An 18,272-nucleotide genomic window follows, 5' to 3' on the forward strand; every position below is an offset into this window, starting at 1 on the left:
TCAAATACATTAAACACATGGTTTCCATGTGTTTAATGCCATTCCATGCACTCCATTCCAGCCATTATTATGAGCCGTCCTCCCCTCAGCAGCCTCCACTGGATCTCAATTGGTACATTTGGTCCGATTCATCTGTTTCGTGTCTCTAATACTACCATACATTTGAATAAACTGATGTCGTGGCCTTGAACAGAGTGAATCATAATTCCATTCCAACATTGTGCATAGGATACACTTTGCACAGACACATTTCACTCTCAATAAAATTATCTAGCCATAGGAATAAAGTGGAGCTCTACCACAGCAGCTCACCACATTGGTCTAAACATATCTATAATATCATATCAAATATTGATTATTTTGGGTATTTATGAGACATTCTACTGCACTGTTGGAGCTAGTAACATAAGCATTTCGCTGCACCTGTTATAACACTTGCAAATCTGTGTATGCGAACAATAAACTTTGATTTGATTACATATCAGAGACACACTTTACTGATGAATGACACCTGTTGATAGCGTTGACTCCCTCATTTGGATGGGAACAGTTGGCACTCCTTCTCAAAGTCGCAGCCCTGGAGCAGTTCCCCGTAGTGGTCTCTGACATCCTGGTAGAGCGGGGCTCCCTCCTCTCCCTGGGTGGCGGCCAGGCCTGGGAAGGCCAGGGGCCGCTCGTTGAGCAGTGCCTGCAGACGGAGGTTTCCACTGCAGTCATACAGCACAAGGACCAGGTTGGCAGCGTAGGGCATCATGCGACTGGTGCGGAAGGCACGCTGGCCCTGGGTGACATAGTTGTTGGAGGTCAGGGGCACGCTGTCCTTGAAGAAACCCAGCAGGGTCAGCAAAGGCAGGAGAGTGTCAGCGTGACCCACCTGGATGGTCGCTGCTTCTGTGACGTTACTGCCAGATCTGAGAGACAGGATGGGACATGTATACTTCAGGAGGGTAATTATTTATTTGCGCCAGAACAATGTGGTATGCAAGTGAACAAGAACTTGCTTGACCAGAGGCATTGAATTGCAAACACTAGTTGTCATACACTAGTCTACATATACTCAAGGGGGTGTCAGTTGAGAACAGTTTTGTACTGTTTGTATTTATGTATGGAATGCAGGAATTGACCGCATGGTTTTAGAAAACATGTTGACCCTGTATGTTGCCCTGTACTAAATGCAAGCTTTTCCCCTTTGCCAATGTGGTCATAATTTCATGGAGTCTGAAGGAAGAAACCGCAAGTTAGGTCCAAAAAACTGATTTTCAGAAAGTCAAATGAATTTATTAAACCTAGCACGAAAGTGCATCCTTGTAGCTGTGTGGGTTATGTAGTCCAAATGTTTGCCTTGGGGTAAGTTGAGCCAATGGCTATAGGGTGAGTTGAGCCATTGGCCACCATACCCCATAGAAATGATGATTATATTGTCAGTTTTATGCATAATATGCATAGTATTTTTGCAATGTGTCATGCATATGAACAAAATCTGTATTGTTACAGAGCAGACATCGTGCCCTGGGTATACAAACAAACAAACGGTCTTATCTGATGACATGGAGTCTGAGCTTGCTAAAAATATCAAGAATTTCACAGACCAGTTTCATGGGCTTAGTAACCTCAAATGCAGAGAACTTGCCTACGAATAGGCACATCGAAACAAAATCCCCCGACAAGTGCTATTTTTATTTTTTACTTAACACTTTTTTTATTTTCTTAAAACTGCATTGTTGGTTAAGGGCTTGTAAGTATTTATTTCACTGTAAGGTCTACACCTGTTGTATTCGACGCATTTGGCAAATAACATTTGATTTGATTTGATTTAAGTGATATTGAACAGCGATCTACAGTGAGGGAAAAAAGTATTTGATCCCCTGCTGATTTTGTAAGTTTGCCCACTGACAAAGAAATGATCAGTCTATAATTTTAATGGTAGGTTTATTTGAACAGTGAGAGACAGAATAACAACAACAAAATCCAGAAAAACCCATGTCAAAAATTGTATAAATTGATTTGCATTTTAATGAGGGAAATAAGTATTTGACCCCTCTGCAAAACATGACTTAGTACTTGGTGGCAAAACCCTTGTTGGCAATCACAGAGGTCAGACGTTTCTTGTAGTTGGCCACCAGGTTTGCACACATCTTCTCCAAGTCAAAGGTTTCGAGGCTGACGTTTGGCAACTCGAACCTTCAGCTCCCTCCACAGATTTTCTATGGGATTAAGGTCTGGAGACTGGCTAGGCAACTCCAGGACCTTAATGTGCTTCTTCTTGAGCGACTCCTTTGTTGCCTTGGCCGTGTGTTTTGGGTCATTGTCATGCTGGAATACCCATCCACGACCCATTTTCAATGCCCTGGCTGAGGGAAGGAGGTTCTCACCAAAGATTTGACGGTACATGGACCCGTCCATCGTCCCTTTGTTGCGGTGAAGTTGTCCTGTCCCCTTAGCAGAAAAACACCTCCAAAGCATACTGTTTCCACCTCCATGTTTGACGGTGGGGATGGTGTTCTTAGGGTCATAGGCAGCATTCCTCCTCCTCCAAACACGGCGAGTTGAGTTGATGCCAAAGAGCTCCATTTTGGATTAATCTGACCACAACACTTTCACCCAGTTCTCCTCTGAATCATTCAGATGTTCATTGGCAAACTTCAGACGGGCATGTATATGTGCTTTCTTGAGCAGGGGGCCCTTGCGGGCGCTGCAGGATTTCAGTCCTTCACGGCGTAGTGTATTACCAATTGTTTTCTTGGTGACTGTGGTCCCAGCTGTCTTGAGATCATTGACAAGACCCTCCTGTGTAGTTCTGGGTTGATTCCTAACCGTTCTTATGATCATTGCAACTCCACGAGGTGAGATCTTGCATGGAGCCTCAGGCCGAGGGAGATTGACAGTTCTTTTGTGTTTCTTCCATTTGCGAATAATCGCACCAACTGTTGTCACCTTCTCACCAAGCTGCTTGGCGATGGTCTTGTAGCCCATTCCAGCCTTGTGTAGGTCTACAATCTTGTCCCTGACATCCTTGGAGAGCTCTTTGGTCTTGGCCATGGTGGAGAGTTTGGAATCGGATTGATTGATTGCTTCTGTGGACAGGTGTCTTTTATACAGGTAACAAACTGAGATTAGGAGCACTCCCTTTAAGAGTGTGCTTCTAATCTCAGCTCGTTACCTGTATAAAAGACACCTGGGAGCCAGAAATCTTTCTGATTGAAAGGGGGTCAAATACTTATTTCCCTCATTAAAATGCTAATCAATTTATAACATTTTTGACAAGTTTTTCTGGATTTTTTTGTTGTTATTCTGTCTCACACTGTTCAAATTAACCTACCATTAAAATTATAGACTGATAATTTCTTTGTCAGTGGGCAAACGTACATAATCAGCAGGGGATCAAATACTTTTTTCCCCTCACTGTATATCTGAATGCAGACATACATTTAAGATATACAATATACCACACCCCCATTCTATGACCTACTAGCACCATCACCCACTGTCACGGGACACCAGCACCCACTTACCCCAAGGTAGCTCAATTTACCCTGCCCCTATGCTAAATTTACCCCATACCCCCGGGGTAAGTTGTGCCAAGAGAATACTTTTTTTGGGACAAACTGTTTTCCAAACTGTTATGTTTTTATTCATTTTTTATTATTTTCAGGGATACACAACATCCTGAAAAATATGTAGATATCTGTTAGAAAGAATACTATATTTCCCTTCACATAGTGAGGCGGAATGTAAAAAAATGTCTCCATTTACCCCACTCTCCCCTACAGTGTTCCACTGACTGACAAGAAACCATGAGATTATGCTGCAGGTTCATCAATGCACTTTATTTGAAAAAGAAAATCAAATAAAATTCTCAGATTCATATTCTTATGAGTTCTATGATCAGATGTGCTGCTACACACACTGTGCGTGCAACACAGCATGACAGACACATTCATTCTGTAACAGCAATGTGTATTGACGTGTGGGTGTGGTGCGTGATCCACAGAATACAATTGTCACAAGGCACACACACACACACCCTCACACAACAGGATCCAGACCAGACAAAAAGGTCTGTAAACTTCTGTGATGAGCTGCTATGGATTGGTAATTGTATTGTTCATTATAACCCTATAATGGGTATTGAACAATGTGGGATGTGGATTGCCCATAACCCTACCCCCATATGTATGCGCTTTGGCCAACTCCTCTCAATATCATGTATATGACAGCGACAGTTCGAGGACTTGGCTAAACTAGGATGTATAACAGGAAACAGGGTGCAAACGTGAAGGTTCATGTGTCCTATTCTATTGCCACGTTGACAGGTTCTTTTCTAACATTTGCAATAGATACTGTACCGGGCGGTTGTTTGTATAATATTACTGTTTAGTCCTAAATTGGTTTTGTAAGTACCCCTTAAAAAGGACAGTTCACTCCAAAAACAAAGTTTCAGAACTCAAGTACAATACAACTAGAATTTTTGGTCCATTGTTAAACATACATGTCTCTTTTCGCAGTCTTGTTTTTTCCCCCAACAACCCAGACACCACCCAGACACTCACAAGAGGCTGGAAGCAGCACAGGGTCAGCCACAGAGCAACATCCATGGAGCAGGTTAGGGGATAAGTGCCTTGCTCAAGGGCACAACAACACAAAGGCAACCTCAAGGCTACCGCAGCCCCAGGCAAAGTGGTATTATATTGAGATAGGTCCACATCCCAGACATCTGTTGAGTAGAATGGAATGAATGGAAAAGATAAGCGCTATAATTTTCTGATTTTATTCTGTGCTTATTTTTTTCCAATCTTGTGGGATACAGGCACGGACCTACACAATCAATGGCGTGGGACAAGAATTCATGTTGACATTATACAACATTTGGGGTTTAAAAACGTCTGACAAACTTTGATTTTGGATTGTCCAGTCCTTTTAAAACACATATAGCCTAACATTTTTGTACATTTTTTTTTTTTTTTTTACATTAGTTTCATTTTTACCCAAAGGCCATCCACTTTTAATCTGTTTGCTATGCTGGTGATTGACATGAAGCCTGATACGAGGCTAACCAGTCACTCACCTGATCTCATTGGCCGCTCTATCCAGACGGCTGAATACATCATGAAAGAGAATGCAGCTCGACTTGCTGTTGATGTCATGACCATAACCTCTTTTCCAGAACTGCTTCAGGTCATTTGCATATTCCAGAACCTGTTTGTGAGGTAAGTGCAGTGTAAGTATACCATGGAATTAAATGGTGTAGGCTTTGTGTGAATACCACATTAGATAGTTTCCATATTCAATAACCTGTTAGTGGGGTAATTGCTGTGTAAGTACAGTGCATTCAGAAAGTATTCAGACCCCTTGACTTTTTCCACATTTTGTTACGTTACAGACTTATTCTAAAATGGATTCAATAGTTTTTTTCCCCACTAATCAATCTAAACACAATAACCCATAATGACAAAGGAAAAATTGTTTTTTATAAATAATTGCAAAGTTATTACAACCAAAAACCCCCCGGAAATAGCACATTCACATAAGTATTAAGACCCTTTACTCAGTACTTTGTTGAAGCACTTTTGGCAGTGATTACAGCCTCGAGTCTTCTTGGGTATGATGCTACAAGCTTGGCACACCTGTATTTGGGAAGTTTATCCCATTCTTCTCTGCAGATCCTCTCAAGCTCTGTCAGGTTGGATGGGGAGTGTCGCTGCACAGCTATTTTCAGGTCTCTCCAGAGATGTTTGATCGGGTTCAAGTCCGGGCTCTGGCTAGGCCACTCAAGGACATTCAGAGACTTGTCTCGAAGCAACTCCTGCGTTGTCTTGGCTGTGTGCTTAGGGTCGTTGTCCTGTTGGAAGGTGAACCGTCGCCCCAGTCTGAGGTCCTGAGCGCTCAGGAGCAGATTTTCATCAAGGATCTCTCTGTACTTTGCTCCATTAATCTTTTCCTTGATCCCGACTAGTCTCCCAGTCGCTGAAAAACACCACCATGCTTCACCGTAGCGACGGTTCCAGGTTTCCTCCAGACGTGACGCTTGGCAATCAGGCCAAAGAGTTCAATCTTGGTTTCAACTGACCAGAGAATCTTGTTTCTCATGGTCTGAGAGTCCTTAGGTGAATTTTGGCAAACTCCACACAGGCTGACATGTGGCTTTTACTGAGGAGTGGCTTCTGTCTGGCCACTCTACTGCAGAGATGGTTGTCCTTCTGGAAGGTTCTCCCATCTCCACAGAGGAACTCTGGAGCTCTGTTAGAGTGACCATCGGGTTCTTGGTCACCTCCCTGACCAAGGCCCTTCTCCCCCGATTGCTCAATTTGGCCGGGCGGCAAGCTCTAGGAAGAGGCTTGGTGGTTCCAAACTTCTTCCATTTAAGAATGATGGAGGCCACGGTGTTCTTGGGGACCTTCAATGCTGTAGACATTTTTTGGTACCCTTCTCCAGATCTGTGCCTCGACACAATCCTGTTTCGGAGCTCTACGGACAATTGCTTCGTCCTCATGGCTTGGTTTTTGCTCTGACATGCACTGTCAACTGTGGGACCTTATATAGACAGGTGTGTGCCTTTCCAAATCATGTCCAATCAATTAAATTTACCACAGGATGCACCGAAGCTCAATTTCGAGACTCATAGCAAAGGGTCTTATGTACATTGGGGAGAACAAGTATTTGATACACTGCCGATTTTGCAGGTTTTCCTACTTACAAAGCATGTAGAGGTCTGTAATTTTTATCATAGGTACACTTAAAAAATCCAGAAAATCACATTGTATGATTTTTAAGTAATTCATTTGCATTTTATTGCATAAGTATTTGATACATCAGACAATCAGAACTTAATATTTGGTACAGAAACCTTTGTTTGCAATTACAGAGATCATACGTTTCCTGTAGGTCTTGACCAGGTTAGCACACACTGTAGCAGGGATTTTGGCCCACTCCTCCATACAGACCTTCTCTAGATCCTTCAGGTTTCGGGGATGTTGCTGGGCAATACGGACTTTCAGCTCCCTCCAAATATTTTCTATTGGGTTCAGGTCTGGAGACTGGCTAGGCCACTCCAGGACCTTGAGATGCTTCTTACGGAGCCACTCCTTAGTTGCCCTGGCTGTGTGTTTCGGGTTGTTGTCATGCTGGAAGACCCAGCCACGACCCATCTTCAATGCTCTTACTGAGGGAAGGAGGTTGTTGGCCAAGATCTCGCGATACATGGCCCCATCCATCCTCCACTCAATACGGTGCAGTCGTCCTGTCCCCTTTGCAGAAAAGCATCCCCAAAGAATGATGTTTCCACCTCAATGCTTCACGGTTGGGATGGTGTTCTTGGGGTTGTACTCATCCTTCTTCTTCCTCCAAACACGGCGAGTGGAGTTTAGACCAAAAAGCTCTATTTTTGTCTCATCAGACCACATGACCTTCTCCCATTCCTCCTCTGGATCATCGTGCCTTGAATTCTAAATAAATCACAGACAGTGTCACCAGCAAAGTACCATCACACTTCCTCCATGCTTCACGGTGGGAACCACACATGCGGAGATCATCCATTCACCTACTCTGCGTCTCACAAAGACACGGCGGTTGGAACCAAAAATCTCAAATTTGGACTCATCAGACCAAAGGACAGATTTCCACCGGTCTAATGTCCATTGCTCGTGTTTCTTGGCCCAAGCAAGTCTCTTCTTATTGGTGTCCTTTTTAGTAGTGTGTTTCTTTTCAGCAATTCGATCTTGAAGGCCTGATTCACAGTCTCCTCTGAACAGTTGATGTTGATGTGTCTGTTACCTCAACTCTGTGAAGCATTTATTTGGGCTGCAATCTGAGGTGCAGTTAACTCTAATGAACTTAAACTCTGCAGCAGAGGTAACTCTGGGTCTTCCTTTCCTGTGGCGGTTCTCATGAGAGCCAGTTTCATCATAGCGCTTGGTTTTTGCGACTGCATTTGAAGAAACTTTAAAAGTTCTTGAAATTTTCTGGATTGACTGACCTTCATGTCTTAAAGTAATGATTGACTGTCGTTTCTCTTTGCTTATTTGAGCTGTTCTTGCAATAATATGGACTTGGTCTTTTACCGAATAGGGCTATCTTCTGTATACCACCCCTACCTTATCAGAACACAACTGATTGGCTCTAACGCATTAAGAAGGAAATACATTTCACAAATTAACTTTTAACAAGGCACACCTGTTAAATGAAATGCATTCCAGGTGACTACCTCATGAAGCTGATTGAGTGAATGCCAAGAGTGTGCAAAGCTGTCATCAAGGCAAAGGGTGGCTACTTTGAAGAATCTAAAATCTATTGTGTTATTCATAGTTTTGATGTCTTCACTATTATGCTACAATGTAGAAAATAGTAAAAAATAAATCTAAACCCTTGAATGAGTAGGTGTGTCCAAACTTTTGACTGGTACTGTATGTCTTATGAATACTTATGTAAATAAGGTAGTTATGTTTTTTATTTTTAATACATTTGCACACATTTCTAAAAACCTGTTTTCGCTTTGTCATTATGGGGTAGTGTGTAGATTGATGAGAAAAAACATATTTAATCAATTTTAAAATAAGTTTGTAACGTAACAAAATGTGGAAAAAGTCAAGGGGTCTGAATACTTTCCGAATGGACTGTATACCATGGATGTAGGGTAGGCTTTGTGTGAATACTTGGGTGAGTGATGCCCTCAGACAATGTCTCATTGTGTAGAGTCGTGGCAGGATTTCAGTTAGGCCACCTGAGAGCTGGGCCAGCTTACCTTAGAACACAGGATACACCCACATAGCCCAACTGCTTATTGACTGAATACAAGACATCTATTCATATTGTAGATTAGGTGAGGATATTGTAAATAATACATTCATCACGTTTTAGATGAATGTCCTATCAGCAAAAACACTTGATGACATAAAAAAATAAGGTCAATGGATTACTAGTTAGACACTAGTAAGGCTAGATGCATCCAATATTAATGAACTTCAACATATTTGATCACTGCTTAAAAAATAGATGTCCCCATAAATAATCAATGGCTCTATTATCACTTGAACTGGTCAACACTCCGCAATGATGTAAAATTATTACTACTGCAGGGAATACAGTTGACGTACCAGAGCATCCGCCTCATCAAAGAGTTGACACCAGGGGGAGTTGATGGTTTTGATGGCCAACTCGTAAGCACACAGGTGAAATGCAGCCTCAGCCATGTCTACAGGGGGGAAAGTAATGGCAAAGTGATCACAGGAGCCATCACATTTTAGTCATTTAGCAGACACTCTTATCCAGAGCGACTTACGGCACAATTTGGGATAAAGGCACAGTGCAGTCAAAAATGGGACTTTCATGTGTTATATATACATACATTTATATAAACACACACACACTACCGGTCAAAAGTTTTAGAACACGTACTCATTCAAGGGTTTTTCTTTATTTTTACAATGTTCTACATTGTAGAATAATAGTGAAAACATCAAAACTATGAAATAACACATATGGAATCATATACTAAGCAAAAAAAAGTGTTAAACAAATCAAAATATATTTTATATTTGAGATTCTTCAAATAGCAACCCTTTGCTTTGATGACAGCTTTGCACACTCTTGGCATTCTCTCAACCAGCTTCATGAGGTAGTCACCTGGAATGCATTATAATTAACAGGTGTGCCTTCTTAAAAGTTAATATGTGGAATTTCTTTCCGTCTTAATGCGTTTGAGCCAATCAGTTGTGTTGTGACAAGGTAGGGAGGGTATACAGAAGATAGCCCTATTTGGTAAAAGACCAAGTCCATATTATGTTCATCCACCTCTGGCCTGCTAGCTCCCCTACCTCTACGGAAGCACAGTTCCCGCTCAGCCCATTCAAAGCTATTCGCTGCTCTGGCACCCCAATGGTGGAACAAGCTCCCCCACGACGCCAGGACAGCGGAGTCACTGACCACCTTCCGGAGACACTTGAAACCCTACCACTTTAAGGAATACCTGGAATAGTATAAAGTAATCCTTCTTCCCCCACCCCCCATAAAAAAGGGTGGTTGCTAAATTATGTAAATGTAAAATGTAATATTATGGCAAAAACAGCTCAAATAAGCAAAGAGAAACAACAGTCAATACGGAACATTTCAAGAACTTTAAAAAGTTCCTTCAAGTGCAGTCGCAGAAACCATCAAGCGCTATGATGAAACTGGCTCTCATGAGGACTGCCACAGGAATGGAAGACCCAGAGTTACCTCTGCTGCAGAGGATAAGTTCATTAGAGTTACCAGCCTCAGAAATTGCAGCCCAAATAAATGCTTCACAGAGTTCAAGTAACAGACACATCTCAACATCAACTGTTCAGAGGAGACTGTGGGAATCTGGCCTTCATGGTCGAATTGCTGCAAAGAATCCACGACCAAAAGCCACCAATAAGAAGAAGAGACTTGCTTGGGCCAAGAAACATGAGCAATGGACATTAGACCGGTGGAAATTTGTCCTTTGGTCTGGAGTCCAAATGGGAGATTTTTTGGTTCCAACCGCCGTGTCTTTGTGAGACGCTGTGTGGGTGAACGGATGATCTCTGCATATGTATTTCCCACTGTAAAGCATGGAGGAGGAGGTGTTATGGTGTGGGGGTGCTTCGCAGGTGACACTGTGATTTATTTAGAATTCAAGGCACACTTAACCAGCATGGCTACCACAGCATTCTGCAGTGATACACCATCCCATCTGGTTTGGGCTTAGTGGTACGATCATTTGTTTTTCAACAGGACAATGACCCAACACACCTCCAGGCTGTGTAAGGGCTATTTTACCAAGAAGTAGAGTGATAGAGTTCTGCATCAGATGACCTGGCCTCCACAATCCCCCAACCTCAACCCAATTGAGATGGTTTGGGATGAGTCGGACGGCAGAGTGAAGGAAAAGCAGCCAACAAGTGCTCAGCATATGTGGGAACTCCTTCAAGACTGCTGTAAAAGCATTCCAGGTGAAGCTGGTTGAGAGAATGCCAAGAGTGTGCAAAGCTGTCATCAAAGCAAAGGGTGGCTATTTCAAGAATCTCAAATAAACAAATCAAAATATATTTTATAACACTTTTGTTTACTACATGATTCCATGTGTTATTTCATAGTTTTGATGTCTTTCCTATTATTCTACAATGTAGAAAATTGTAAAAATAAAGAAAAACCCTTGAATGAGTAGGTGTTCTAAAACTTTTGACCGGTAGTGTATACATACATACATACATATACAAAAGTATGTGGACACCCCTTCAAATTAGTGGATTCAGCTTTTTCAGCCACACAAGCTCACAGAACGGGACCGCCGAGTGCTGAAGTGCGTAAAAAAAATGTTTGTTGGGAGCTTCATGAAATGGGTTTCCATGGCCGAGCAGCAGCACACAAGTCTAAGATCACCATGCGCCAATGCCAAGCATCGGCTGGAGTGATGTAATGCTCAACACCATTGGAGCAGTGGAAACGCGTTCTCTGGAATGAGGAATCACACTTCACCATCTGGCAGTCCAACGGACAAATCTGAGTTTGGCGGATGCCAGGAGAACACTACCTGCCCGAATGCATAGTGCCAACTGTAAAGTTTGGTGGAGGAGGAATAATGATCTGAGACTGTTTATGGTTTGAGCTAGGCCCCTTAGTTCCAGTGAAGGGAGACCTTAACGCTACAGCATACAATGACATTCTAGACGATTCTGTGCTTCCAACTTTGTGGCAACAGTTTGGGGAAGGACCTTTCCTGTTTCAGCATGACAATGCCCCTGTGCACAAAGCGAGGTCCATACAGAAATGGTTTATCAAGATCGGTGTGGAAGAACTTGACTGGCCTGCACAGAACCCTGACCTCAATTGGAATGCCGACTGCGAGCTAGGCCTAACCACCCAACATCAGTGCCCGACCTCACTAATGCTCATGGCTGAATGAAAGCAAGTCCCAGTAGCAATGTTCCAACATCTAGTGCAAAGCTTCCCAGAAGAGTGGAGGCTGTTATAGCAGCAAAGGGGGGACCAACTCCAAATGAATGCCCGTATTTTGGAATGAGTGGTTCGACGAGCAGGTGTCCACATACTTTTGGTCATGTAGTGTATTTTAGAGCTGGGACAATAAACCGAAAATGATCGACACCGACCACATATCACAGGCATTTTGCTGACATCGTTCATGACGATAATGTGAAGTATGAAATGAAATAAGTTTGCTAATATGGGTGATTGTTAATGGGACAATTGATAGCTACAACCATCAAACTACTAGTAGTAGTTTAAAGGATATTTGTTTTTAAACTGTGGTGCACATTCATGTTATTAACTTATCGTCCTATTTATTGTTATCGCATCAGTTCAGGCAATTTATCGCGATGTGGATTTTTGTCTATATCACCCAGCTCAAATATATATCCACACTATGAGGTTGGAATAATACTGTGAAAATTATGATAACGGCCTTTTAGTGTCACTGGCCTTCACACAATACCATATAATGTGAAAGTGGAATAATGTTTTTCGAAATGTTTTACAAATGAATTGAACATGAAAAGCTGAAATGTCTTCAGTCAATAAGTATTCAACCCCTTTGTAATGGCAAGCCTAAATAAGTTCAAGAGTAAAAATGTACTTAACAAGTCACATAATAAGATGCATGGACTAATAGTGTAGAACATGATTTTTGAATGACTACCTCATCTCAGTACCCCACACATTCAATTATCTGTAAGGTCCCTCAGTCGAACAGCGATTTTCAAACACAGATTCAACCACAAACACCAGGGAGGTTTTCCAATGCCTCGCAAAGAAGGGAACCTATTGGTAGATGGGTAAAAAAAAAAAAGCAAGGATAGTGATCAAGGATAGTGATGGCTGCATCACGTTATGGGTTTGCTTGTAATCGTTAAGGACTGGGGAGTTGTCAGAAAAAGAAAGAAAATATGGAATGGAGCTGAGCACAGGCAAAATCCTAGAGGAAAACCTGGTTCAGTCTGCTTTCCACCAGACACTGGGAGATGAATTCACCTTTCAGCAGGACAATAAGCTAAAACACAAGGCCAAATCTACCCTGGAATTGCTTACCAAGAAGACACTGAATGTTCCTGAGTGGCCGAGTTACAGTTTTGACTTAAATCTACATGGAAATCTATGGCAAGACCTGAAAATTGGTTTCTAACATTCATCAACAACCAATTTGACAGAGCTTGAAGAATTTTTAAATGAATAATGTGCAAATATTGTACAATCCAGGTTTGCAAAGCTCTTAGAGACTTACCCAGAAAGACTAACAGCTGTAATCGCTGCCAAAGGTGCGTCTACAAAGTATTGACTCAGGGGTGTGAATACTTATGTAAATGAGATATTTCTGTATTTTATTTTCAATAAATTAGCAAAAATGTCTAAAAACATGTTTTCGCTTTGTCATTGTGAGGTATTGTGTGTAGATTGGTGAGATGTTTTATTTAATTTAATAAATTTTGAATTCAGGCTGTAACACAACAAAATGTGGAATAAGTCAAGGGGTATGAATACTTTCTGAAGGCACTGTATCTGAACACTTGCGGCCATTGTCATGATGTGCCATTATTGTCACAATGTATGAAATCAATATTTGAAGCATAGTTATTGGACAATTGCTCTTTTGGATGACAATGTATGAGAATTCAGTGTGGAAAAATTACACTTTCATTTCCCCACTGTAAAACAGTATATCGGTAGATATATCAGTATCGGTACGTTTTGACCCCCCCCCCCCAAATATAGGAATCATATTGGACCACATAAAACATATCGCTCTGGCTCTAAATACAATCACAGTAAGGTACTTAATTGTTACCCAGAAATGATTTGATATTGAGATAAAAACAGCTCCATTGGACCTTTAAGTGCCTTGTTCAAGGGCACAGACAGATTTTTCACCTTGTCGGCCTGGGGATTCGAACCAGCGACCTTTTGGTTACTTGCCCAACACTCTTAACCTCTAGGCTATCTGCCGCCATTCCATGTCAAAATGTAAATAATTATTACAGACCAGTGACCATGTCTGTACTTTGATATAAAACAACATAAAAGTCCTGTATGGCTTAGCATTAACAACATATTTTCCACTTTGTTTTACTTTTCAAATAAAATAAACATACAGTTATTCTCATTTCAATGTCCTCACTTCTCAGCTGCTCATTGATGACATTCTGATAAAACCATTCAGTTGAGGGAATTGTATAGGGGAGTGTTTAACTGTTTTGTACTGTTAGTGAGAAAACAGCCCCATCTAGTGTTTAACTGAATGGTTTTATCAGAATTGGGGCGGCAGGTAGCTTAGTGGTTAAGAGCGTTGTGCCAGTAACCGAAAGGTCGCTGGTTCTAATCCCCGAGCCGACTAGGTGAAAAATCTGTCGATGTGCCCTTGAGCAACGCACTTAACCCTAATTGCTCCTGTAAGTCGCTCTGGATAAGAGCGTCTGCTAAATGACTAAAATGTAAATGTAAAATGTAGTGTCTAAATATCCTGTAATTGTTTTTGCAATCAAGCAGATCTGAAGCAGATCCGTTCATTGTATAGAGAACATGAGCGACATCATGAGGATAGCCCTCTCAGTAATAATAGAATAGCTATAAAATATGTACTAGCCACTGTAGAATAGACACTTTTTACTAATGCTGTCGCGTTTCCCAACGTCCTGTGACAACTCACACACAAATGTATGCACACACACAGATAGAGACAGATCGGCTAGAGATGGAGACCTGATGTAATGTGGCTGTAGGGGACCAGGAGCCGGTCTGCTATCTTCTCCTGCACCCTCCTCATCTCTGCACTGGACTTGAACTTGTCCAGCTCAGCCATGGCTGACTGGTTCTTGTCGACGGTCTCCACAAACCTGGTGCAGTGGTCAAAGAACCTCATCAGTGCGTCGTTCACCTCATAGTCAATCTCTTCATCTTTAGAATCAAACATAGAAGACACTGGTCATTCAAAAGGGAGATCTTCAAAGTTTTGAAAATTATAATAATATTAAGGTGAATGAAAAGCACCAATTAAAAACTAGTGACAAGTTCAGAAGTTTTTTTTGTGTGTTATTCATAGTATTATAACCCTGCCTGTTATACAGTAAGACATGATGAATTGTTAATCATTTCATTTCCAAAAGACTGCAGGCCAATGCAATATCATGCAAAATGTACACTTATGACATGCATATCATATTATGGCAATGTCATATCGGTATTACATTTACCTAACGTGGGTGCTGTTTCTGCTTTCCTGGCAACTCCTAATGGAATTGTCATGCTAAATAATATGACCCTTCGCTAAGCCCCGCCCCAGAATTTTGGCCAACCAATCACAGCGCTCCAATTGAGTACCACAGTATGAGTCATAATACCCATAAAACCTAGCGGTCAAACAGGGAAATGGTTCCAATCGTTTTTCCACCATTAATTTTTCCCATAGGGGATTTTAGAAACGCTTAAAATAAAGCCTGTGTTTCGTGTAGGCTTACCCTGGCGTGACGTTTTGATAACCGTGTAAATCTCTCTAGGACACGGTGACTTTATCAATATTCATTGTGTATTAAAAACACAGTTTCAAATCATTGTGAGGGGATTTCGCCAGTGGTTAGAAAGGGGAATTGGGCTTCCCGGGAACATGATGAATAGGGCGGCAGGTAGCTTAGTGGTTAAGAGCGGTGTGCCAATAACTGAAAGGTCGCTGGTTCTAATCCCCGAGCCGACTAGGTGAAAAAATCTGTCGATGTGCCCATGAGCAAGGCACTTAACCCTAATTGCTCCTGTAAGTCGCTCTGGATAAGAGCCTCTGCTAAATGACACACACACAAAAAATCACAAATAAACATGTTGTCCGAGGATGCAACAGTAACCTCGGAGCTTAGCGAAAGGTCAATTGTTTAGCTTGCCAATGGAGTAAGCAAAAGCACAAACAGATCTGGGACCAGCCTAGCTGAGGAAAGCTAAACTCTGTTCTCTCTAGTATTGATAACTGGTCACGCGATTTACTACCAACAACATTGAGTCACCATCAGTGACAAGGTTAAATAAAAAAATACTTGTAAAAATGTCAATTCTGAAAACGCTTAACTGTACAACTGTGGTCCTTCTGTGGGGTGCTGAAATTCATACTTTTAATGAAAACTTTTATTGAATACAACCACTGACTTTTTCCTAATTTGTGTTGCTCAACTGTAGACATAGCGGCCTTGAGGTACTACATACACTGAGATTCACGCGGATGCCACGTTCAAAACAACAACTGGGAACTCGGAAATATCCAACTTCCGAATTCAATCCGTTCAAAACAACTATTTTTGAACAGTCATCCAACTCGTAATTCCAAGTCGGAAAGTCGGGCATCTTTCTAGAACTCTGACTTCCCTACCCGAAGACCATAGACGTCATGATCTGACCTCGTTTTTTTTTCCGAGTTCGCAGTTGTCGTTTAAGCACCATTTGTATCGATTGATGTTGTTGCTGGCAAAGATGATGGATATACGGTCAAGATTACGTCTCCCTACCCTAACAATGGGAGTCCACAAAGCGGCACGGCGGGCTCTCTAGCTCCCGCCTATCCTTTCTTTGGATTGGTGGATACATCTCATTATTGTAATCTTTTTTAAATATTCAATGAGGGTTGTTGATTTCAACCGCCACCATTCAATGGAGAGAGATGCTATGCTACTAGCCTCATACCATGAATATGCATAGCAATCTCGAGACAACTCTGCTATAAATTGCATAAAGTTGCCGGGATGTCACGTGTCCTTATCAGTACACGCTTAACAACTTAAGCACGACACTTTTATTCGATCAAATAAACCTCACACAAATAAGTCATTTGTTTACCAAATTTGACCTCCATACAAAAACTCCCTTGGTGGGCGAAACGAAAAAACGCCACTTGCTGGAGGGAGACAGATTTTCCGCCGACTTGGGCCACTCTCTTCCTCTCTGTTGCTAGCAAATTGACCAGTTCTCGATCTTCAACCCCGCCTCGATATAAGAACGGAGTTGAGCGTTCCTCAGCTAGGACCTAGCTAACATTGACCTACTTAGTATATATTGGCCTTATGTCTTGCAAATTAGTGACAGTTGCAAAAAATAAATCAAGAGTTATATGCATCATACTTGCACTTTGACACGATGCTATTATACAGACGTCGAGTAGGATTATATCTACCTTCAATATCCCATAGTTTTGCCAGTCCTCTCTGGAAAGAAAGGGTGCTGTTCACACACCTGTGTTTAGAACTGGTCATGAACTTGATGTGACCATCTTGTAGTTTCTCCTTAGATACCAATGATGGGAATAACTTTGACAACCTGACCGCCAAATTCCTGTGGTCGAGGACTCCCTTCTGAACGAGACGGCCATCCATCTCATCAGTGTACCACATCTTCCACTGCCTAATTTCACGCAACCAGCTCTCCTCTCCAGAGGCCTTCTGTACAACAAGATTGTGAAATTCTCGCATCTTCTTGATGTTTTTCGTCGTCGGGTACCTTGAGCCGTGCCGTATGATAGCGGTCAGATGAATTTCGCGACATTCTGCAGATGGGGACTTCACAAGAGATTTGTTTACAGCCAGTATGTCATCTATGAGGTAAGGGTTCACTTCCTCATATCTACCTTTTGTGGTGAAATATTTGGCAATCGCTGGAATATCTGGAGTAGTCAGGACATCTCCCCATAATGAACAACACGAGATGTAACTAAAGAAGAAATGCGCAATAATAACTTTCAACGGAATGGTAAGCAGCATATTTGCTTTATTTCCCTCAAAACGTATCAGAAAATTCCTGCACTCAACTCGACGTTCATTACCATTCCAGTGTTGTTGTTAAATATTAATCAGCAGGCCTATTGGTATCTTTCCCGGAGTTTTTAGGTCCATTGACTACTGTACTGAAAACTTAATATGTATACTTAAGGATTTCAGTCATTCAAACTATCAATTAACCACGAAATCTCTAGTTTCAAAGCGACTGTTTTCTTGAAGCTGTGCAGCGCCATTTACCCTACATTTCCCCCCCACATGGGCCAGCTCCCTAGCAATTTTAGTTCTAGCCTATGAGCTTCAACCCTTGCATTTCAGTGATGGCTAGCAAGAGGCCTGTCCAGCGCTGTCCAATGAGGTTGCAAGGGCGGGCTCAGTGGACACAGCAGCGAGAGAGGGAGTGCAATGACGTGGAGCACATATGTGACCTGGTACACAATTTTCATGGACCACTTTTGGCTCATGAGTGCTACTTTCAGAACTACTGGCTAAAAAGTATACAAAAGTATTGGAAAATCTAAC

General features: G+C 41.9%; 1 protein-coding gene across 1 annotated transcript; it reads right to left on the reverse strand.

Annotated features, from left to right (window-relative positions):
• Nucleotides 1-474: 474 nt before the first annotated feature.
• LOC121553185 (multiple inositol polyphosphate phosphatase 1) lies at nt 475-18,042 on the reverse strand. The gene is made up of 5 exons (XM_041866173.2): nt 17,153-18,042; nt 14,707-14,901; nt 9,090-9,187; nt 5,066-5,196; nt 475-911 (listed from the first exon to the last, which is right to left on the reverse strand). The coding sequence occupies exons 1-5, from the start codon at nt 17,733-17,735 to the stop codon at nt 533-535; spliced, it is 1,386 nt and encodes a 461-aa protein (XP_041722107.1). The 5' UTR covers nt 17,736-18,042; the 3' UTR covers nt 475-532.
• Between the last annotated feature and the right edge of the window lie 230 nt (nt 18,043-18,272).

This window comes from Coregonus clupeaformis, chromosome 37 (genome assembly GCF_020615455.1).
Source record: "Coregonus clupeaformis isolate EN_2021a chromosome 37, ASM2061545v1, whole genome shotgun sequence".
Classification (NCBI taxonomy): Eukaryota; Metazoa; Chordata; class Actinopteri; order Salmoniformes; family Salmonidae; genus Coregonus; species Coregonus clupeaformis.